Raw genomic sequence first — 24452 nt, 5'->3', positions numbered from 1 at the left:
CTCCTCGGTCAGGGCGGAGGCGTGGCTGCATCAGACACGTTGGGGGCGGGGGGCGGGGTGATGCAGACGCCGGAGGACCCCCTGGGAGGCTCTTTACCCACCCAGTCCCCCAGACCAGCACTGCGGTTTGACCTGGAGTGGTTGGGGCGATGCTGATGAAGAACGCTCACATGTTGGATACTCTGACGGTCACGCTCACAGGATTTTTTCATGGATCGGACGCAGGGCAGCAGGAAGGGAGGAGGGTGGGCCTAAAGGGTTCTTGGCTGGGTTCTCTTTACCAAGACGGGGATGACCCCGGGGTAGAGGGCTGGAGGGGGGCGATCAGAGGTTTTAGGCGTGTCAAACTTGACAGGCCTGGTTGACTTCCAAGTCTAAACGTTGGAGAGCGGTCCTGAGTGGATGCAATAAATTTGGAAATCATAAGCGCAGAGGTGGTCTTCCAAGCCGGGAGACCAAGCTCATCGGAGAAGGGACGGTGAAAAGAGGACAGAGCCCCGGTCCTGAGCATGTGGATGTCAGAGACACAGGAGAGCAAGTGTGGGGTGTCAGGGCACAGTCAGACGGGGACGGGAGGGCACTGAGCTTCCCGAGGATGAGCTGTTTCAGGGGGACACCCGTGTTCCTGGCTCAGAGCCAGTCACATCAGAGACCCGAGTCCCGGCACGCACGGATCACGACTGAGGGTGGGGCACCCGGGTCGCTGAGAACTCTCCCGTGGTTAGGGGTGTGATCCCGTCCACACCGATGAGAGCCACCTGGCAGTACATTTCAGAATTACAAACCACGCACACTTTGAGCCAGCAGCTCCTGTTCAGTTTATGCTGTGGAGTTGGTCACGTATTTGAGGAAGTACACATGTATAGAGTTTCCTTTGTAACATCAAGAACAGCCTCAACATTACAACCTAAGTGTTCAGTAGGAGGGTTCTTGTTAAATAGATTAGGACAGATCCATGTGATGAGACATTATGCACCCACTTCAAAAAAGTCGTATGTGTATATATATTCATCTGCATGTATGCACACACACACCATGTATACACATATATAAGGAAGATGCTATGTATACATAAAGGTTTAAAAAAAGCATCAATATATGCCTATGTGTGTCTAAATGTGCATAGTTTTAAAAGGCAAGGCAGATCGTGCGTGCTATTTGCTGCTGCTGGCGGTGTGGTGGTTTAGTTGCTAAGTCGTGTCGGACTATTGCGACCCCGTGGACTGTAGACCGTCAGGCTCCTCTGTCCATGGGATTCTCCAGGCAAGGATGCTGGAGTGGGCTGGTGCCCTTTGCTAAGGTGTTTTTTTTTTTTTAATTTTTTTATTTGTTGGAGGCTAATTACTTCACAACATTTCAGTGGGTTTTGTCATACATTGATATGAATCAGCCATGGATTTACACGTCTTCCCCATCCCAATCCCCGCTCCCACCTCCCTCTCCACCCGATTCCTCTCGAAACATCCCACCCTCGCCTTCTCCCACAGAGTTCAAAAGTCTGTTCTGTATTTCTGTGTCTCTTTTTCTGTTTTGCATATAGGGTTATCGTTACCATCTTTCTAAATTCCATATATATGTGTTAGTATGCTGTAATGTTCTTTATCTTTCTGGCTTACTTCACTCTGTATGAGGGGCTCCAGCTTCATCCATCTCATTAGGACTGGTTCAAATGAATTCTTTTTAATGGCTGAGTAATATTCCATGGTGTATATGTACCACAGCTTCCTTATTTAAAGGAGGGGGCGGGAGACTGGAGCCCTGAGCGCTGCAGACGGCCCCACCCTCTGGGCGAGGCCGTCGGAGACACACCGGGGTTGTCCAGGGGAGGCGACAAGGAGGCCGGGGACACTCCATGTACCAGTCTATGCTTTTTAAATTATTGTGCCATGTGACTTTTATCTGGTCAAACATAAGAGGGGGAGAAGGAAAGGGAGCGGTGGCAAGATGGGGTCCCCAGGGGCTCGTGTGGGCCTCCCACCCTGGTGGTGGGTGGGGGGGCTTCCCGGGGCATCTAGGCACGGGGTCCCCGGTGGGGAGGCTCATCTTGGGGGGGGTCACCGTGGGGAGGGGCCGTCTGGAGGGGCTGCCGTTTGCTCCTCCTCTGAGCCTCTGGCCAAGGTTTAGAGGGCGGCGTGGGGAGGGGCCCCACGGAGGGCTAGAGGGTCAGAGCGATGCCCGTGCCGCCGCACCTGGACCACCGCCCCCCGGAGCCCTGGCTGCCGCATCCGCTCAGGAATCACCGAGTCCGGCGTCTCCACGCCTCTGTGGCGCCGCGCATGCTGGATGCACCCCGCTTAAGACCCCGGGGCTGGGGGCGCAGGGCGTGGGTTACAAAGACCGCACATCTGAGCAGGTTCTGTATATGAATCAGGCGGAAAAAGTGATCCCTATTTTGTTCCCAGGGTGCTTTGACATTGTGCCCCGAAATCACGTGGTACCTTTAAAACGTGATAAAATGAGGTGCCCGACAGTCTTGTGTTACATGGAATTCCATCTTCCAGGAAGTAGCTCACTGTACCTCATTTGGGAAGTTTGAAACGTTAAAGTGATCGATGCATATCTCCCTTTGTCACCGTTTGAAATATCCCTACCCTACGATCCTGGCTTCTGTTTTCAGCACACACAAAAATATTTCTGCATTGGACCTGTGGGTGATAAAAGAGCTTTTTTAGGACAGCAAAGTAAAGTTTTAGGTGAAAAAGTAATCTTTCAGTGTATACATTTGAGATCAATACGTCTGTTGTAATTTTTTAAAATTATAGTTGCTTCTGAAAATTTTGAGCCATGCGCTACTTGGTATATTTTAGATTCAGATCATTTAGATTGGTATAGAAATTCTATCCAGAATGTTTGAAAGGTCATCTGCTTCATATTTGGCATGAATAAATGCCATTTGTTTTCTGCAAAGAGGAAATGTGGGCATGTTTCTGCCTGAGCCTCCCTTTCCTTCAAAGCAAAGCCTATTATTCATATATTAGGGTTGTATGTATCATGTATTTTACACTTTTTATTTTTATGACTGCTTGGTTTCCATCTAGGTTTATCCATGATGGGAAGCAGGAAACTTGATAGGAGTGGAAATTTCTCTTCACTCCATTATATGCAGTTGCACTCATATTCTCAGCTAATGTAATTATGTATCATCTCGGAAGATTTACACTTCTTTATTAATTTTTTGAAAGCATGATAATCTATCAGCATTTCATTTCATCTCTTGTCATTAAGCTTTAAGCCCCTCAAAACCAAAATATTTAAATTACAGTGTTTTGAAAGAATAATTGGCAAATTATGTGAAACTAACACCTCCTTCTATAAAAAAACCTGAGCTGTTTAAATTTTTGAGAGATGATGTGAAAGAAGTAACGAATTTCCAAAATATGGTTTTATACATAAAAATCAATCTATCTTTGCATGGCCATACCAATTTTTAAAATTTAACATTGCAGCTATAATTGGGAAGGTCCCCCGTGGGCCGAGTGAGTGATCTCCTGTTTCATTCACATGGCCTGTGTGCTCCATTCCCTACAGAGCAGAATGAACTGGATTCTTGCAGGATCACTGCCTTTCCATCTGCTTTCTTTCTGCTGTTTGATGCTCCCCTGGTGGTTCAGGGGTAAAGAGTCCGCCTGCAGTGCAGGAGACACAGAGTTGAGCCTTGGTTGGGAAGATCCCCTGGAGAAGGGAGTGGCAACCCGCCCCAGTGTTCTTGCCTGGAGAATCCCATGGACAACGGAGCCTGGGGGGCTACAGTCCATGTGATCCCAAGAGTGGGACACGACTGAGCGACTAAATCACTACTACCGCTGCTGTTTGATGACCTGTTCTCAAGTTCATTACCACAAAGGAACATGAGCAGGTTTTCTTCTTGGTTAACATCCCTGAAGAAAAGTAACCCATGGGTTTCTTCTGGGAACACAAACTTGGGGTCACGGAGTCAGAGGAACCTAACCATAGCGTCTCTGGCACAGAACAGCCGAGGCTCAAAGACAGTCCTCTTGACAGAAGAACAGTCACAGCAGGCCCCGCCGGGTCTGTGCTGGGGATGTGGCTATTCTCTGCATTTTGGACTTTTACCAGTTTTAGTCCATGTTCCCAAGCACGTCGTTGCATTTGTGTAATATGCCCACAGCCCTCAGACTTCCATGCATTTGAACATACTGTATATTTTGACTGTTAAATGATATAGCATGTTGAAATTGTATCACATCATGTTTATCAGAAGACTGTTTACGTAGTTAGTATTGGTGTTCACATGAAGTGTGCTCAGACTCAACAGAGATTTCCATTTCTTTGACCAGAATTAGCTGTTGTCTCTTGTCTTACCTGTGGGGCAACGTTGAAGTAGAATCAAGGCATCCTGATTCCTTCGCCAGCCTTGTTGAATGGTTGTCCCAAATGTGACCTTCTGCCTTTAAAGAAAACATGGACAAGAAGAACATGCTTCATCTGATGCCCTTATACTGCCATTTCGTTCAGATCAGACTAGGAAATGGGGTAGAGACGTAGGAAACAGATACAGTTGTTAAACAACCAAGCCAGGCAAACAGCTCCCCGTGGCTCTAAAATGCTCAAATTTATGATGAAAATGTGTGGGCATCGTATTTGGAAGATACTTGCTGGGAAATAGAACTTACTCTTGAAAGAAAAATAGCGTCTCTTCTTCCTCCCTCAGCATTGTTGGCCTGGTTTCTGTTTTGAGACCTGCATACCGGTCCACGGTGGGAAGCCCGCCTGCCTCTGCTGCTCCCCAAGGCCACCAGGCCATGAAAGCTAAGAACGACCTTCTTTCTATAAGAATATGAGATGGCTTTGGGCTTAAATCTGCTTAGAAATGTTGAAATACTGATTTTGCCGATGGTCGTCACAAAGAAATCTTTAATGAAATTCTACCTATTTTCAGAAGAAGGGAGGCTTTTCTTAACTAGGATTCATTGATAATAGACACATGTTTTGACGTCAGGAAGCCCCTAGTGTTAGCCCCTTCCATCACAGGTGGAGCAGAGGTTGCACGAAAGCTGTCTTGGTCTTCGTCTCCCCACGGTACCAAGGGGAGCTGCAGCCATGGTCCTCTACCAGCCAAGGAGAGACTGGTTTGGGTGGTTTTCCTGCCCGTCTTCTTATCTTTCTTAGACCCGTAAAGGCTCCACTTAATAGCATTATTACGAGGCTGCCTGCCTGTGAGGGCTGCTTCGGGGCCCCACACCTGTGTAGACAGACCGTCCCTTCCCAGGGTGCAGGGCCTGTCACCCCACAATGCCAGCAGCCTGGACAGACAAAAGGCACGCTGACAGTTGGTATGCTAGGGGCATGCAGAAACCCATGCTTCGTGTCAGTACAGGGGGCTGCGTGCCTGCCCGTGGAGTGGATGGTGTGGTTCGTAAGAAGGCGGGTGCAGAACTAAGCTCCCTCAACTGGCCCAACGACCAGCACACAGGACTTGTTCTTGAAGAAGTAAGGGGGCCCAGGCACCCTGAAACCCAGCTCATGCCCCAAAGCCCACAGCTGAGCGTCCTGGCTGCTCCCAGGCCCTGTCTTACAGGTCACCTTTCTTTCATCAGAGTTCAGCATTCTTGTTACTCCACTGAGGACATGGTCAGAACTCCCTTTCTGCCTTGTTATGTAACGAAACTGCTAATGATTTCACGACCAGAATGAGGGCAGTCAGCTGCCAGAGGTGCCATTCACTCATTTTCTGTCTAGTCACTAGTGAAAACGCAGACTGGACGTCCTCAAGTTTTCAGAAATTTAAGTTTTTCTGGTTGATTATTTTTTCAAATATTGAAAGATGAAACCATCTTTACATTGCCAGTTGCTTGTAATTTATTTTGTAAAGTCTCACATTGTAATATGCACTCCTTGTATGAATCTTCCTAACGTACTATGTTTCCTCATGCAAAAATCCTAATTTGCAGCTGCACCTACTGAGTTTATTTTGGCATTGATTTTAAAGAAGCAGAAGTTATGCCTTCTCATGTCATTATTTTAATGCTCTTGCCCTCTTTACTACACTAATGCCTCTAAACTCAGCCATTGTATTCCAAAGCAAAGTTATGCAGATTACTGCATAAAAGGATTGTCAGATAATATAGGCACTAGTTCCCTTACCCGGGCTTGCTTCCCATGCTTCTAGAAGTCTGCAGTTTTTTACAGTGTTCAGCATGTTTAAGTAATGGGTCTTCGTGGGGCTTAACACAGCCGATGGTTAAATGACCTGTACATGGTGTGTGATCAGTATTATTGCCTGCCCAATTAGTGTTAATACTTCAAGCATCAAAAATTACTGTCATTATCCAAATTGATGAGACCTTTTGTACCTCAGTATTATGAATATTGACTACCGAAATAGAGAACTATTATGAAAAGTCCACTTGTTAAAGAAATCCTAGATAATAGTTCAGTTTTACCTGTTCACATAAATATTCCTGCTTCATATTGGAGTTCTTTTTTACATACAAAAAAATGAAACTAGAAAACATTTAAAAAATCTTGTTCAATATAAAATAATTTGGAAATAAATATTTATGTAAGCTGGGCCAGTCATTTAAAAAAAATAGGATCTTGACTCTCCTGTGTCTGTCTGTCTCTCCACGTACTCCTAACCCCACCGCCTTCAAACTGTGACTAAAGAACAAGGAATTCTATCGATAAAATGAAACAACTTTAAAATGAAAACAACTTAGCTTCTTTGTGTGGGGCAGGGGAAGGTGGTAACTTAGTCTTAAAAGTTTTTACTAATCTGATTTTCATCATCTACTTTAAAACTCTGCTCCTTAGACAAATGGTTTGACTTACAGGAGGAGAAGAGATGCTACTCCTGTTTCTTAATAAGATGAGGACTTTTTCAGGGGGCTCATGTTTCTTTGCTGAAGGGAAATAGGGAGAAAGGTACTTAGTGTCTAACCCAGACAGGTTTTCTGTACTCACTGTTGATGTGCAGACCTCCTGTGACATGTTAGAACAGATTTCCTGGTCATTTAATATCAAGAGAATAATAAATTTGCATCTTAGATGTGTAATCAGATTTCTTTGTTGTATATGCACTGACCCAGTTCCATGGCATAATCTCATTTCCTTGCGAACTGATTCAGTGCCTATCCCATACGCTTACAGTGTTCTACCTCACTGCATCATTATTGGACACACACAGACATCTCAAGAGTTCATGTTAAGGGCTGGGACTCTTGTTTTAGAGATACTGCATGACAGTTGGGAAACATTAGGCCTTTGGACTCAGACAAACTAGTATTCAAATTTTTCGGGTTTTGTAAATGGTGTTTTATTTTTAATTGGAGGATAATTCCCTTACATCCTCGTGTTGGTTCCTGCCATACGTCAGCATGAGTCAACCACAGGAGTATATATACCTGCCCCCTCTTGTACCCCCCGCCACCTCCTGGCCCTTCCCAACCCCTCTAGGTTGTCACGGAGCACCAGATTTGGGTTCCCCGCAACATACAGCGAATTTCCACTGGCTATCTGTTTCACTTGTGGTAATATATACATTTCCATGCTACTCGCTCAAATCATCCCACCCACCTCTTCCCTCACTGTGTCCAATGGTCTGGTTTTGTCTGTGTCTCCTTTGCTTCCCTGCAGATAGGATCAGCAGTACCATCTTTCTAGACTCCATACATATGCGTTAATGTTTGATATTTGTCTTCCCCTTTCTGACTGCCTTCGCCTTGTGGAACAGGCTCTAGGTTCGTCCACTTCATCAGAACTGACTCACATGTGTTCCTTCTTACAGATGGGCAGCATTCCCTTGTGTGTATGTTCCACAGCTTCTTTATCCAGTCACCTGTCGATGGGCATCTAGGTTGCTTCCACGTCCTAGCTACTGTAAACGGTGCAGCAACGTGATGAGCATGGGGGTACCTGTGTCCTTTTTGATTATGGTTTCTTTGGGGTGAATGCCCAGTAATGAGACTGTTGGGTCATATGGTAGTTTTGTTCCTAGTATTTTGAGAAATCTCCATACTGTTCTCCATAGCGGCTGTTTGAACTTACATTCCCACCAGCAGTGCAGAAGTGTTCCCTTTTCTCCACACCCTCTCCAGCATTTATTATTTGTAGTGTTCTTGATGATGCCCATTCTGACCGGTGTGAGGTGATAGCTCATTGTCGTTTTGGTTTGCATTTCTCTAATAATAAGCAAAGGTGAGTGTCTTTTCCCACATTTATTAGCCATCTGTCTATCTCCTTTGGAGAAATGTCTGTTTAGGTCTTCTGCCCACTTTTCTACTGGGTTGTTTGGTTTCCTGATATTGAGCTGCTTGTATATATTTTGGAGATTAATCCTTTGTCAGTTATTTCATTTGCTATTATTTTCTTCCATTTTGAGGGTGGTCGTTTCCTGTTGTTTATAGTTTCCTTTGTTGTGAAATAGCCTTTAAGTTTAATTAGGTTCCATTTGTTTACTTTTGTTTTTATTTCCATTATTCTAGGAGGTGTGTCATAGAGGATCTTGCTATGATTTATGTCAAGGAGTATTCTGCCTGTGTTATTCTCTAATAGTTTTACAGTTTCTGGTCTCCTGTTTCAGTATTTAATCCATTTTGAGTTTATTTTTGTGAATGGTATTAGGAAGTGGTCTAATTTCATTCTTTTTCATATAGCTGACCAGTTTTCCCAGCACCACTTATTGAAGAGACTGTCTTTTCTCCATTGTATATTTTTGTCTCCTTTGTCCCATATTTTTGCCTCCAAGTTACCCATAGGTGTGTGGATTTATCTCCAGGCTTTCTCTCTTGTTCCATTGGTCTAGATTTCTGTCTTTGTGCTAGTACCATACTGTCTTGACGACTGTAGCTTTTGTAGTATAGTCTGAAGTCAGGAACGTTGAGTCCTCTAGCTTATTCGTCTTGAAGTTTTTACTAATCTGATTTTCATCATCTACTTTAAAACTCCATCAGTGTCTTGTAGTTTTCTGCATACAGGTCTTTCGTCTCTATAGGTAGATTTATTCCTAAGTATTTTATTCTTTTGTTGCAATGGTGAATGGGATTATTTCCTTAATTTCTCTTTCTGGTTTTTCATTGTTAGTGTATAATAATGCAAGGGCTTTATGTGTATTAATTTTATATCTTGCAACTTTCCTGTATTCATGGATTAGCTCTAGTGATTTTCTGGTGGCATCTTTAGGGTTTTCTGTGTATCATGTCATCTGCAAACAGTGAGAATTTACTTCCTCTTTTCCAGTCTGGATTCCTTTTATTTGTTTTTCTTCTCTGCTGTGGCTAGGACTTCCAAAACTATGTTGAATAATAATGTTGAGAGTGGGCACTCTTATCTTGTTTCTGATTTTAAAGGAAATGCTTTCAGTTTTCCCCATTGAGAATAATGTTTATTGTGGGTTTGTCATATATGGGCTTTACAATGTTGATATATGTTCCTTCTATGCCTGCTTTCTGGAGAGTTTTTTTTTTTTTTTTATCATAAATGGGTGTTGAATTTTGTCAAAAGCTTTCTCTGCATCTGTTGAGATGGTGATATGGTTTTTATCCTTCAGTTTGTTAATATGGTCTATCACATTGATTGGTTTGTATATACTGAAGAATCCTTACATCCCTGGGATAAATCCCACTTGATCATGATGCATGATCTTTTCAACTTTTTGTTAGATTCTATTTGCTAGAATTTTGTTAAGGAGTTTTGCATCTTTGTTCATCAGTAATATTGGCCTGTAATTTTCTCTTTTTGTGGCATCTTTGTCTGGTTTTGGTATCAGGGTGATAGTGACCTCATAGAATGAGTTTGGGAGTTTTCCTTCCTCTGAAACTTTCTGGTAGAGTTTGAGCAGGATAGGTATTAGCTCTTCACTCAACTTTTGGTAGAATTTTCTTTTGAAGTCATCTGGTCCTGGGCTTTTGCTTGTTGGAAGATTTTTCATTGCAATGTCAATTTCCACGTTTGTGATTGGTCCGTTTATATTTTCTGTTTCTTCCTGGTTCAGTTTTGGGAGACTGTACCTTTCTAAGAATTTGCCCATTTCTTCCAGGTTTTCCATTTTATTGGCATATGTTGTTTGTAGTAGTCTCTTATGATATTTCACATTTCTGGGGTGTCAGTTGTAACTTCTTTTGCATATCTAATTTTATTAATTTGAATCTTCCCACTTTTTTCTTGATGAGTCTGGCTAATGGTTTGTCAGTTTTGTCTTTCCTCTCAAAGAACCAGCTTTTAGTTTGTTATTGTTGCCTCCATTGTTTTTCATTTACTTCTGCTCTGATCTTTAAGATTCTTTCCGTCTACTGACGTTGGAGTTTTTGTCCTTCTTTTTCCAGTTGCTTTAGGTGCAGGGTTAGGTGGTTGGTTTTTCACTGTTTGTCGAGGTAGGCTTGTGTTGCAATAAATGTCCCTCTTAGCACTGCTTTCACTGCATCCCACATGTTTTAAGTTCTTGTGTTTCCGTTGTCATTTGTTTCTAGGCGTATTTTTATTTCCTTTTTTATTTCTTCAGTGATCTGTTGGTTATTCAGAAGCATATTATTTAGCCTCCATGTATTTTTTATATTTTTTTTTCCTGTAGTTGACATCTGATCTTACAACTTTGTGGTCAAAAAAGATTCTTGAAATAATTTCACTTTTTAAAATTTATCAAGACTTGTTTTGTGACCTAAGATGTGATCTGTCCTGGAGAATATTCCTTGTGCACTTCAGAAAAAAAGTGAAATCTATTGTTTTTGATTGAAATGCCCTGTAGATATCAATTAGGCCCAACTGGTCTTTTCACAAGCTCTAAAGCTTGTGTTTCTTTATTAATTTCCTGTCTGTATACTCTGTCCATTGGTGTGAGTGAGGTATTAAAGTCCCCCACTATTATTGTGTTACTCTTGAGCTCCTCTTTAAAACTTTGCCTTTATGTATTGAGGTGCTCCTATGTTAGGTGCATGTATAACTGTTATATTTTCTTCTTGGATTGATCTCTTGATCATTATGTAGTGTCCTTCATTGTCTCTTGTAATGGTCTTTATTTTAAAGTCTTATTTTCTCTGATATGAGTATTGAGACTCCTACTTGCTTCTGATTTCATTTGCATGTAATATCTTTTTTCAGCCCCTCACTTTCAGCCTGTGTGTGTCCCTAGGTCTGAGATGTGTCTCTTACAACAGCATATATTGGGGTCTTGTTTTTGTATCCATTCAGCCAGTCTGTGTCTTTTGGTTGGAACATTTAGTCCATTTACATTTAAGGTAGTTATTGATAAGTATGATCGATTTGCCATTTACTCTGTTGTTTTAGGTTTGTTTTTGTAGGCGTTTTCTTATTCTTGTGTTTCCTGTCTAGAGAAGTTTCTTTACTTTTTGTTGTAAGGCTGGTTTGGCAATGCTGAATTCTCTTAATTTTTTGTTTGTCTGTAAAGGTTTTGATTTCTCTCTCAAATCTGAACAAGATCCTTGCTGGATGGAGTAATCTTGGCTCTAGGGTTTCCCTTTCGTCACTTTCAGTATATCTTGCACTCCCTTCTGGTCTGCAACGTTTCTGCTGAAAGACCAGCTGTTAGCCTTACAGAGAGCTCCTTGTAAGTTATTTGTTGTTTTTCCCTTGCTGCTTTTAATATTTGTTCTTTGTGTTTAATTTCAGTTAGTTTGATTAATGTATATCTTGGCGTGTTTCTCCTTGAGTTCATCCTGTATGTGACCTGGGCTTCCTGGACTTGGGTGACTGTTTCCTTTCCCATTTTAGGGAAGTTTTCAGTGATAATCTCCTCAAATATTTTCTCATACTCTTTCTTCTTGTCCTCTTCTTCTGGGACCCCATGAGTCAAATGTTGAGACACTTAATGTTGTCCCAGTGGTCTCCTGAGACTGTCCTCATTTCTTTTTATTCTTTTTTCTTTATTATGCTCTGCTTCAGTTATTTCCACCATTATCTTCCAGCCCACGTAGCCATTCTTCTGCTTCAGCTGTTCTGCCCTTGGTTCCCACTAATGTATTTTCCATCTCAGGTACTGTGTTGTTCATGACTGATTGTCTATTCTTTAAATCTTGCAGGTCCTTGGTAAACATTTCTTGTATCTTCCCGATCCATGCCTCTAATCTTTCTATCTGTGTCTTCATTTTATTTCCAAGATTTTGAATCACCTTATCATCACTCTGAATTCTTTTTGTGGTACACAGCTTATTTCCTCCTGGTTTGTTTGGTCTTCTGGGTTTTTACTATGCTCCTTCATCTGCTGCACGCGTCTCTGTCTTTCCACTTTGCTTAATTTACTGTGTTTGGGGTCTCCTGTCTGCAGGCTGGAAGGTTGTGGTAATTCCTCTTAACTGTGGTGTCCGCCCCCCATGGGTGGAGTTGGTCCAGGGTCTAGTGAGGGCTTCCTGGTTGGGGGAACTTGTGCTTGTATTCTGTTGGATGGAGCTGGATCTTGTCTCTTTGAAGGGCAGTCCAGTAGTATGTTTTGGGGTGCCTGTGGGCTTGGTATGGCTTTGGGCAGCTTTTCTGCAAATGGCAAGTTTGTATTCCTGTTATGCTAGAGGTTTGGTGTCAGGCTTCTGGCACTGGAGCCTGCAGGCCGTTGGGTGGAGCTTGTTCTTGGTTTTCAGATGGAGGTCTTTGAGAAGGCCCTTTATGTTCCATGGGGCCTGGAGTTCTCTGGTGGTCCAAAGTCCTGGACTTGGGTCTCCCACCTTGGGGGTTTGAGCCCAACCCCTTACTGTAGCACCGAGACTTCATAGGCTACACAGAAGTCATAACCCCAAGACTAAATGTGAAACAGCATTCAACAGCCAAAGAAATTCGCACATTTACAAAGGGAAAAGAAGAGAGAAAAAAATGAGTAACAACAGGAGTCAAGAAAGAAGAAAGCAATCAAGCCAATAATCAAACCCTTAAGTGAAATTGGATACTAAAAATTAGACTCTCAGAAGTGCAGAATGGAAAACAAAACATCAAAAACAAAATCTAAAGCATGGAAAAAAATTGCAGTGTAACTTAGCAGTACTAAGCAGTAAAATCAGGAAAATAAAGTGAATTTATTTTAAAATAAGGTTTTTTTTTTTTTTTTAAAAAGGGGGAAAGGAGGCTATAAAAATAAAAATTAAAGGAGTAATAAAGAACAACATTATAACACTATGGGGAAAAAAGGGGAGGAATATATATAGAATGTTATTGAGAAGAATGTCCGTGTGATTCCTCCATTTTCCTGCTCTGGCCAGTTTGTCTACTCAGACAGTCCTCCAGTATTTTTAGGAAGGTCTCTGGATTTGCTGTGGGCAGTGTGGGGTCAGTTTAAAACTCAGATCCTGCCTTGCTCCAGCTTGTACCTACTCCCAAAGTCCAGTTGCCCCTAAAGCCCACAGTCTGACGCCAGTTCTGGGGAATTAGCCTGCTGCCCTGCGACTGCATGGACGACTTCCCCATCTTCCCTGTGCTCACGCGGCCTCCTGCTGCTTTGCTGTGGCCCTGGGCCTGCTTCTGCTCACAGGCCTCTGTTCTCGGCCGAGACCTGGGGGGACCCAGTTGCCCTGGGGCGAGGGGAGTGTCTGGAACTTGCGGGCAGTCACCAGGCGGCCGCGTGCTTTCGCAGAGGAGCTGGCCCTGTGTTGGGGGACCCTTGGCAGGGCCAAGCCGCTTGGTCTACCAGGTAGATGTGCCTTTTGCCTTTGAGCACCCGCCATTTCACAGCCCTTGGGGTTCCCAAGCGCCCCCGTGACGCCACCTATGGGGTTTCCCAGTGTGGAAACGTGTCCTCCTTCACGGCTCCCTGCCCAGGCGCAGGTACCTGTCCTGAAATCTCTGTCTCCCATTCTGCCTCTGGCCCTCGCCCATTCCAAGGACGCCGATTGGCCTTTCTGAAAGTCCGGGGTCTTCCTGCTGGCATCCCCGAGCTGTCCTGTAGGAGCTGCCCCACATGCAGAGGATGCGCTTCTGATGTGATCTCCCCATCTTGAAAGTCTCCTCTGAATTCTTCTTTACTGTTTACTCAGGAAAGTTCCAGAGCCTCTCTCCAAGTTTCCCTTACAGGGTGTGTAAAGTACTTGGTGAGTGGTCTTTTGTTTCCCTTGATCGTGTCTTCGGCCTGGACTTCGTGTATCACAGGAGCGCAGTGAACAGTACAGTCATGCTGTGTAAGTCAAAGTGAGATCCTTAAAATACGAAGTCAACAAGTGCTGCATATTAGCGAATTGGCAGCATGTTAACAAAAATTAGTCTATAAGTTAATAATGTGAAAATTCTTTTAAGAAACAGATATATTATGTAGCAAACCAAGGAATGAAATACCTACCAGTGGAATGGATAGTCTTGGCTACTTTCTAAAATACAGGCTTTCTGATTTTTAACATAATTTTCCATTTGTCAACTCATCACTTTTTGTGCCCACTTTTAAAGAACTTCATTATTAAATACACACACATGTACACACACTGACACAAATATACTTACACATAGTCACACACACACATACTCAGTCACATGTACACACTCATAAATGTGCACACACATACTTAGTCACATGTACACACTCATACACGTGCACACACACTTGCACACACATACACACTCACACACAACCTAACCCTAACTTTTGGCCTCCTTTTGGACTTTTATTTGACTATAAAGGTATTTTAAGAAGGGGAAGATAAGGGTGAAATGTCTTATCTCACTTTTAAAATTTTTTACTTTTTAATCGGAGGATAAAGGCCTTACAGTAGTGTGCTGGTTTCTGCCGCACATCGGCATGAATCAACCCTAGGTGTACACAGGTCCCCTCTCTCTTAAACCCCCCACCCACCTCCCTCCCATCCCCCCAGGTTTTCCTGGAGCAGCAGGTCTGAGCGCCCAGTGTTCACAGCAGATTCCCGTGGGCTGTCTACTTTCCGTGTGATAACGTGTACGCTTCATGCTGCTCTCATCTCCTCCCCCACTGCCTGCAGGTCTGTCTGTATATCCGTGTTTCTGTTGCTGCCCTGCAAATAGGGCCATCAGTGCTATTTGTCTAGATTGCCTATATACGTGTTAACATATGATACTTGTTTTTCTCTTTCTGACTTACTTCACTTGTATAATAGGCTCTAGGTTCATTCATCTCATTAGAACTGACTCAAATACCTTCCTTTTTATGGCTAAGTAATATTCCATTGTGTACATGTACCACACTTCTTTATCCACTCATCTGTCAATGGACATCTAGGTTGCTTCTGTGTCCTAGCTATTGTAAATAGTGCTGCAATAAATACTGGAGTACATATGTATTTTTCAGTTATGGTTTTTTCAGGGAATATGCCAAGTAGTAGGATTGTTGGGTCGTATGATAGTTTTATTCTTAGTTTTTTTAAGGACTCTCCACACTGTTCTCCATTGTGGCTGTACTTTAATAGATGAGGGGAATACAAGTTTTTAGGCAGCTATACTTGTTTTCTTAAATGTTTCCCCATTTTATTTTTATCAGTATCACTTTTTTAATCGTCTGGCCTGTGTTTCTTCCTTGAGTCCTCAGTGCTTCCCAAGGCAGCCTCTGGCTCTGTGTTCTGCTGACCCTCCTGCAGGCTGCCTCTGTGCAGTCTGGGTGGACGCTTGTCTGAGCTCAGCCTTGGTAACAGAGCGTTACTGCTCTGCCTGCTCTCCTGTCTCATCTCTTTTCTGTGTTCTGTCTGGACGTCCACCTTCTGAGCCTCAGTGGTGCTTCTAAGACCAAAATGGTTCCTGGCTTACTACCCGAAAGATGGATATTAAAGATTAATATCCTGAAATCCAGATGATGCCAAAGTATTAAAACTAAAGAACCATCAGGGTCTTACTGTCAGGGCCTCCTCTGGCCACGTTCTAGGAGGTGGATCTGAGTTGTCAAGGCGTGTGCCGGGGAGAACGTGTGTGTGTGTTTTGCTTTAGCAGAAATCCTGGACGTTAGAACGTAATTGCCACCTCGTCATGGTTATTACTTGTCTTTTTTCAGTGTGTTAAACCAAGCACACCCAGGGAAGGCTGGAAGCAGATATGGGGGATGCGGCCCTCTGTACCAGGCTGCCGGCAGTGGGCTGGGCGGGGGGCGGTTAGTGACCAAGCCGGGGCGTTGTCCAGAGAGAGGCCAAATTAAAGGAGAAGGGTCAGCATGGGAGTTCCCTAGACAGTGTAATGACTTCTACTAATTACTGTTCCTTTTTTAAACCAATGAGTTTCTTAAGCTTTATTAGCATGACAGGAATTAGTGCCCTGGTTCCTATTAGGAGAGAGAAAATGGAGAAGAAGAAAGACTAGATTGGCAGGTTACTATATTTATCCTGTATGTCAGCTCTTGTTCACTGTTTAAAGACACTAAGGAATAAAGTTCCTGTCAATCACTGTGTAAAGAACTGCTTTGAAATGATGTTGCATAGAAAGGCAGTTAGAAATCAGGGTGCCCACCTGAACAGGAGAAATGTACAAAAGAACAGGGGAAATGTCTTGTAAAAATGCTGGCTGCTCCAACATTAGTTGTAACAGCGAAAGATTGGGAGACCACGTCCATCAGTGAGGGCTGGTTAAACCAAAGGCAGCTCATCTCCCCAGTGTAGGGGGGCTCTGTAGGTGTCAGAGAAGGGTGAGAAGGGCTTGATACGTGGGCAGTGAGTCATCTCCACTGTGGCTGCTCAGAGGAAGGCCACAGAGCAGTGTGCATACCACGCTGCCTTTGTGCAAAAAATGGAGGTTTGTGGATACATGGACACCTCTGCTTAGATCTTCAAGGAGAAAGAAGACAATAAAAGATAAACTAAAAACTCATAAAAATGTACGGGGGAAGGGAGGAATTAGGGTAGAGGAATCCAGGAAGAAAGTAAGATTTACCTGAATGCACCTTGATACACAGTTTGGCTTAGGAATCATAAAAAAAATAAATTTATCCAAAAAAGCAAAAACACGTCCCACCCCCACATACACAATGGGATAAAAAGGAAACAAACGTACGTAATTGTACTTTGTTACAGACATAACCATGTAAAGAAAATAATTACCTTGACTGACCTTGGAACACTGTACTTTTATTGTACATTCTCAATGAGATGTACTCTGACCAAAAAAAAAAAAAATGTAGAGTTTAAATTGTATTTAGCAGTCTTACTATTAGTTATGTTGATGTGGTTAATTAAGATTGCCTGCCAAAGAGATAAGTCTAAGATTTAAGAAAGTAGTGAAAACATTGTAACTGTAAATTTGAATTAGAGGTACAGCAATTCTTGTTGCTTCCCTTAGAAAAAATATTCTTCCCTTAAAAAAAAAAAGCCCACATACCTAAGATCTGTTCACTAAAGAGCCTGGAAAACAGTGGGAACTCAGTAACGGTGAGCACTCCTGGCCCCCAGATTGTGGTCTTTGAGCACCATTCTCCGCTATAAGAATCCAGAGGTCCTTGGAGAAATGCCTGGTTCCATGCCCAGGTGAGCAGTGTACTTGCTAACTCTAGAACATCTTATGCCAGAAGCAAGGGACATGTCAAAGGCTAATCAGTGACCTCAGGAGGACTTAGAAACACACCTGCAGGGTTCCCATTGGCCAGCGATGGGATAACTGACTGCAAGTGAATATGTAAAAAAACTCCATGAGTTTTAATGATATTAAATCAGGAAGAGGATGTCCCACCACTCCTGCGTTCATACTGTTTTGAATGGTGGTGAGGAATATGCACTGATTATGTGAATTATACAGAGGTAGGGTGCCCTTGGAGAAGGAAATGGCAACCCACTCCAGTGTTCTTGCCTGGAGAATCCCAGGGACGGGGGAGCCTGGTGGGCTGCTATCTATGTGGTCGCACAGAGTTGGACACGACTGAAGTGACTTAGCAGCAGCAGCAGGGTGCCCTGGCTTTCTCTCATCCTCTCTGCTCTGCTGCAGGCTTGGTCTGGGACCTCGGGCTGACTCTTACTGGGACAGGAAACACAGTGTTTTGTGCTGTTTTTCATCCTTAATTGCCAACATTGAGACCTCAGTTCAGTTCAGTCGCTCAGTCGTGTCCGACTCTTTGTGACCCCATGGACTGCAGCACGCAAGGCTTTCCTGTCCATCACCATCTCCCAGAGCTTACTCAAAATCATGTCCATCGAGTTGGTGATGCCATCCAACCATCTCATCCTCTGTCATCCCCTTCTCCTCCCGCCTTCAATCTTTCCCAGCATCAGGGTCTTTTCCAGTGAGTCAGTTCTTCACATCAGGTGGCCAAAGTATTGGAGTTTCAGCTTCAGCATCAGTCCTTCCAGTGAACACCCAGGACTGATCTCCTTAAGGATGGACTGTTTGGATCTCCTTGCAGTCCAAGGGACTCTCAAGAGTCTTCTCCACACCACAGTTCCAAAGCATCATTGAGACCTCAGTGGAGCTAAAATCAGCCTCCGAGATTCCAAAGCCTGGGCCTGGTCCACAGTCCCTCCCGCTCCCTCAGCCTCAGTCTCTGAACCTGGCTGAGTCTCTTCAGCGCCCCCACCTCTAGAGGAAGAATGCGGATGGTCACCTGTGCCCTGGGCAGCATCCCAGTCCACAGGCACGCACTCAGAGATGCTGTCTGCTGAGGCTGTGAATTGGCAGTGCTTCCCTTGCCAGAACTTTGTTATTTCATCCTCTGTGAAATCCCTGTGGAGACTGGAATCTTTCTAGCTATACCTAGAAAAATAAATATTGCTGGCCCATTACCGCAGATTGGGTGGGAGAGTAACATCCTTTGTCTTTCTGCTTCTTTTAGCCATGGAGTTCCACGAGCACCTGCACAGCATCGGCACCAAGGAAGGCCTGAAGGAACGCAAACTGCAAAAGGCGGTGGAGAGCTTTACCTGGAACATCACCATCCTAAAGGTACCTTCTGCGCCGTTTCTGACACTCCTGACTTTGCAGCCCTTTTCCGCATGCTTCTTCCCACTGGTTAGTGCCCACTTCCCTGCGCTCTGTGTCACCAGCCCATCAAGGCCGCAGCGCTCTCACAGAAGTCCAGTGAGGACTCTGCGTTCGGGAGAGCCTGCGGCACGGTCGCTGGGCAGGCAGCCACGTGAGTGGCTGGCACATTGTGGGTCCTGCCAGGAAGGGAAAGGGCCTTGTGTTTCACCCTTGAAGTGCTGCAGACTTCATAGCTGCCAGTCACTGCATGGGAAACAGCACCGATTACAGAGAAATGACTGGAATTGGAAGATTCTAGTTCCTCACATTTCATTCAATGCTTGAAAGTATAATCACAGCCTTAATATTAATACAATCCCAGAAAAAATATAGGAAAGAATTGTGGGGGGCATACTCAAAAGAAGTATGTGAAGGGAATTGCCATTTGAAAGACATCTCCTTCCAAGGGAAAAAACACCCATAACTGTTTATCTGCTCCCTTCTTTCTTTTCTGTTCATCTCTCCCTCCCTTCCTCCTTCCCTCCTTCCCTTCTCTCTGTTTCAGCATGACCACTTACAAATTAACTGTTATTATTTTTATGGTGAAAGTAATGTATTTTCATTATAGAAAATGTCAAACTAGCATAACCAGAGGTAAACATAGTCTCACCATCCAGGGTCTTTTGCTGTGCATTCCCCCAGCTTCTTTCTCTGTGGTATATATAACATGTTGTTGTTTAGTTGCTCAGTCATGTCTGACTTTTGCAACCCCACAGACTGTAGCCCGCCAGGCTCCTCCGTCCCTGGGATTCTCCAGGCAAGAACACTGGAGTGGGTTGCCATGTCCTCCTCCAGGGATCGAACCTGCATTTCCTGCATTGGCAAGCGGACTCTTTACCGCTGAGTCACCTGGGAAACCGTGCATGTCATATGACACAGTTTTAAAAATACTGTTGTGTGTGCGCCTTGGGGCTTCTCTGGTGGCTCAGATGCCATGCAGGAGGTCGGCTTTCGATCTCTCATTTGGGAAGGTCCCCTGGCGGAGGGCATGGATACCCACTCCAGTATCCTTGCCTGGAGACCCCCATGGACAGAGGGGTCTGGGGAGCTGCAGCCCACGGGGTCTCACGGAGCGGATGGGACTGAGCGACTCAGCAGCAGCAGCAGGTGCCTTGGAACTTTTTGTGTTTTGTCTTGATGATCTTTTCTTCATCTCAGTGTTTGGGACCTTGAATAATAGTAGCACAGAAATATCATTTGTCTGGATCTTGGACAGCTCAGCATAAAATTACTCTCTGGTTCCTCCCAGCTTTCTTCTCAGTTGAATTCAAAGCTGTAAAAGACGTTATCACAGCTGCCTCTTTTAATTTTCCTGTCCCCCTTCAAGTTAAAGGATCCATCCTGCAGCAGACAACAGTTTTCTGATTTAATGAGAAGTCACCCTTCCCAAGCTAGCCAACTTGCACTTTCTTATCTTACACTGCTACTCCTTTGTATAATTAAAGTCATTTTCTAAACTTCTTCAAATACTTCCCTTACCTACACATGTACTTTTTAAAAAATCTCTAGATCTTCTGCTTAGTATTTAACTCTGATCACTTGTAGTTCAGTAAAGAGCAGATAGAAAAATGTACAATGGAGAGGCATTTGGCTTTACAACTTGCTGGTACTCTATAAACTTCCTGCAAACCTCAGGGGAAAATAGCACCATAGTGTGTAGCCCTATGACAGGAACAAAGGCTCATTTGGCTTTTTTTTTCTTTTAAACAAGATCCCAGGGGATTCTTACACACATTAGTTTGGGAAGCACTGGGCTAAGGACCCCTGGAGATGGAAGCCTGGTGCACACAGTTGTGAAAAGCAGCTGGCACAAAGTAATGGATCAGATTCTGGAAACGTGACATTGAACCAAATGGCTGCCCTGAGGAAACCATTTTCTTATGAATTATGTCCAGGAGAGGGAATTAAAACCTCAGACTTCTCTTCATATGGAAACAAATGCACAGGACAGGGTAATAGATTTTTGGAAGTCTCCAGGGTAGTATTGGCTCTAGGTGGTGTTTGTGTCTGGCAGAACCAGGCATGGAGTGCAGAATGGCTGCAGGGATTGTGTGTCTTTTCTGTATGGCGGAGGGCCTTGTTCATGGCTGCGTATTTCACGGGGGTAAGCTCTCTTTGGACAGTCCAGTGCTCTCGGAGTTTTGGGCGTGGGTCTGGGTTGAGCCCCCAGCCTTCTCCTGGCAGGAGGGTGTGGGTCTCCTGGGTTCCTCTCCTCAGCTGTTCTTTGGGCTGAGCTGGTCCTCCTGGGCTGTGTGGTGGGCAGCAGGTGCCCTCGTGGGGGCACAGAGGCTTGGGGATGCCTCCAGACCTTCCCTCCAGACGTGCCGAGGAGCCCCAGAGCTGTGCGACCAGTTATGACCTACCTGGGCGCCTAATGCACAGTTTCCCATGCCCTGCTGCAGACCTCCAGGGTCAGCATCTCAGGGGTGACCTTAGGACTGCCTGTCTGACAGGGTTCTCAGGGGATTAGGAAGCTCCCTGAGAAGCTGAGTGCCAGAGCAGAGGCACCAACTGCCTTCCAAGTCCCCGCATTCATCTGAACAACGTGGCAGGAAGGGCGGCTGGTGGTCACAGGATGAAGGACTTGCAGTGTGGGGATCGCGGATGTGACCTCTGGCCAGAAACAGCTTTCATCCAAGGGTGTCCAGCCCAGGTTTCATGAGTCTCTGCTGGCTTTGTTCACTTTTTCAGTTTTAAGGATTACTTTAAAATGCAGACATGGATGAAGGAGAAATGTCACCTGTGATCCCACACCCAGAAGGACCCACTATTAACATCTTGGCATGTTGTTTTAAAGATTGAGCTATGTGTTTATTTTGGGTGCGCTGAGCCTTCTCTAGGCACAGCCAGGGAGGGCTGCTCTCCAGATCTGGCGAGGGCTCCTAGCCCCAGCGGTCTCTGTTGCTGAGCACGGGCTCAGCAGTGGTGGCCCACGGGCTTCGCTGTCCCACGGCAGGTCGGGTCTTCCCAGACCAGGGATTGAACCTGTGTCCCCGGCATTGGCAGGTGGATTCTTAACCATTGGCCTACAGGGAAGCCCAACATCTTGTCATATTTACTTCATTTTTTTTCTTTTGAATAAAAATCATTTGTTTTTGTGAACATGTCTTCATTATAAAGAACTTTTTTAATGTATAAAAGATAAGTTTTAAAATGACCTTAGATCTTCCATCTGAGAAATAATTGTTTTTAAATGTAAGTGACCTTATTCCAGGAACTGTTTTATATGCATATGGCTGGGTGAATAGAGATATATTTTATTGATTCTGAGTCATACTTTCATACTTTTTCCATGTTTTTCACATCTTTGATATTTTTGTATATCATATAATTCATGGCATCTTTGCATTGTAGCCTAGTTAAGTTGGAGTGATTTTCTTCCTTGTGAAAGTTGCTCAGTCATGTCCGACTCTTTGCAACCCCATGGACCATACAGTCCATGGAATTCTCCAGGCCAGAATACTGGAGTGGGTAGTCTTTTCCTTCTCCAGAGGATCTTCCCAACCCAGGGATCGAACCCAGGTCTCCTGCATTGCAGGTGGATTCTTTACCAGCTGAGCCACAAGGGAATGTATGTCTTATAAGCATTAGTGTCTCAGATATTACGAAATAAGGTATATCAGTAGACAGGATCCTACTATAATTTCTCTATTTAATTTTTCAAGTACTAAATTTCACTTTGAAGTGAAGTGGTAGTCACTCAGTTGTATCCGACTCTTTGCCACCCCAGGGACTGCAGCCCTCCAGACTTTGTCCCATGGGTTTCTCCAGGCAAGAATCCTGGAGTGGGTTGCCATGCCCTCCTCCAGGGGATCTCCCCAACCCAGGGATTGAACCCAGGTCTCCTGAATGCAGGTGGATTTTTTTGTCATCTGAGCCACCAGGGAAAGTGAATGAATTGCTGAACAATTTTTACTCTAAAGGGTATTTATTTCCTATAAAATCCCTCTGAGGTTAAGAAAAAAGATTATGAACAATGTTAATTGGAGTCATTTTTGAAAACTATACATTTGGGTTTTTTGGGTTATACATTTGGATTCACTGGGATTTTTGAAATCTACACATTTCAATTATAAGGTTTGTTGGTTGACCTTCTGCTATGAAAGATGAGAATATTAACACTTTCTACTATTTCTGGGTGGGAAGTTAGGCATGTTGTTATTTTTCCATTGTCCAGGTTTAAATATCACCTGTTGGTCCCAGGAGTGTGGTTCCCATGTTGCTCATTTACCAGCTCAATATTTAAGCTGGTTTGCTGTCACCAGCAGTCCAAGTCACCCATGCTTTCCTGTAGCCCGAGGGAACGGCCAAGAAAGGAGAAGTCTCAGCTGGTGTCAGAGACAGCCTTTGGGTGCTTGGACCCAGCTTTCTCAGGGCTTGTCCCTGTCCTGTTCCAGGGTTTCCGGTGATAACCGGGGAGAGGGTGTCATTTATTCCCACAGACTTCTGATTGCCTCTTTAATTCAGAAACCAGCCCTCAAGATCTCACACTCATTAGATAGCACCATTCTCTCTTTTTTGATGAGCTTTATTGAGGTATAACTTAATGTAAAATAAAATTCACCAGTTTTAACTGTGCAATTCAGGGAATTTTGACAACTGTGTATAGTCATGCAGCCTACCACAGTGATGACAGACCGTCATCCCAGGGGTCCCCTTGTTCTCCTTTGTAGGAAACTCCCCGGCCTGGCCGCCTGCTGGTCTAATTTCTGTCCCTGTGGTTTCACCTGCTCCAGAATGTCACATACATGGAGACACATACTTTTGTGGCCAGTAACCTTTGTGCCTGGCCTCTTGCATTCAGCAGAACACTTCTGAGATTCATCCAAGTTGATGTTTCAGTAAGCTATTCCTTTTTACTGATAAATAGTATTCTATCCTCTGGGTGTACCACACTCCATTCACTAGCGGAGGACATTTGGGTTACTTCTAGTTTTTTCATATTATGTATACAGCTGCAATGGACATTCACATACAGGTCTTTTGTGTGAACATATAGTTTTGATTTTTTTGGATGAATACCTATGAGTAGAATTTCTCATTTAGTAATTGTGTGTCAGACTTTATAAGAAATTGCCAACTGCTTTATGAACCATCCCATAGAGAATTCCCCCCAGCAGTGTTACAAGAGTTGCAGTTACCCCACACCTTTGTAAACACATGATATTGTCAATTTGGCAAGTCTAGTAAGTGTATAGAGTTTGAGCAACTTTTTGTTGGGTCTTCTTTTACATTTTTAAAGAGGTCACGATGGGTCTTAGTGTGGCTTTGTATTTTCTGCTTAGAGTTCTTCGAGGTTTTTCTATATGTAGGTTTATAGTTTTCATCAAATTTGGAAAAATTTCAGCCATTGTTTCTTTAAACTTGTTTCCGTTTTGCCCTTTGTCTCCTCCTCCTGTGACTCCGTGTATGCATAGGTACCGCTCGATATTATCACACAAGTCACAGGTGCACTGCTCATTTGATTCAGGCCTTTCAGCTGTGTTTCTTTTTCAGTAGCTTCTGGTGTTGTGTCTTCAAGCGATATTGCTGTATCCTCCACAGCATCTCATCTGCTGTCGACCCTGTCCGGGGGGGTCTTTATTCCACTTTTCCCACTTCTCTTTTTTGTGCTC

General features: G+C 44.1%; 1 protein-coding gene across 1 annotated transcript in view; it reads left to right on the top strand.

Annotated features, from left to right (window-relative positions):
• The window catches only part of PLCL2 (phospholipase C like 2), a 212141-nt gene that overhangs the window by 161118 nt on the left and 26571 nt on the right, over positions 1-24452 (top strand). The window contains exon 5 of the mRNA XM_061167252.1: positions 18650-18759. Coding sequence (XP_061023235.1) covers positions 18650-18759 — 110 coding nt within the window. The remainder of the gene's footprint in view (positions 1-18649; positions 18760-24452) is intronic.

The sequence above is a fragment of the Dama dama genome, chromosome 19 (genome assembly GCF_033118175.1).
Source record: "Dama dama isolate Ldn47 chromosome 19, ASM3311817v1, whole genome shotgun sequence".
Taxonomy (NCBI): domain Eukaryota; kingdom Metazoa; phylum Chordata; class Mammalia; order Artiodactyla; family Cervidae; genus Dama; species Dama dama.
The sequence above is the reverse complement of the archived record's forward strand: the minus strand, read 5'-3'. Positions and strand labels throughout refer to the sequence as shown.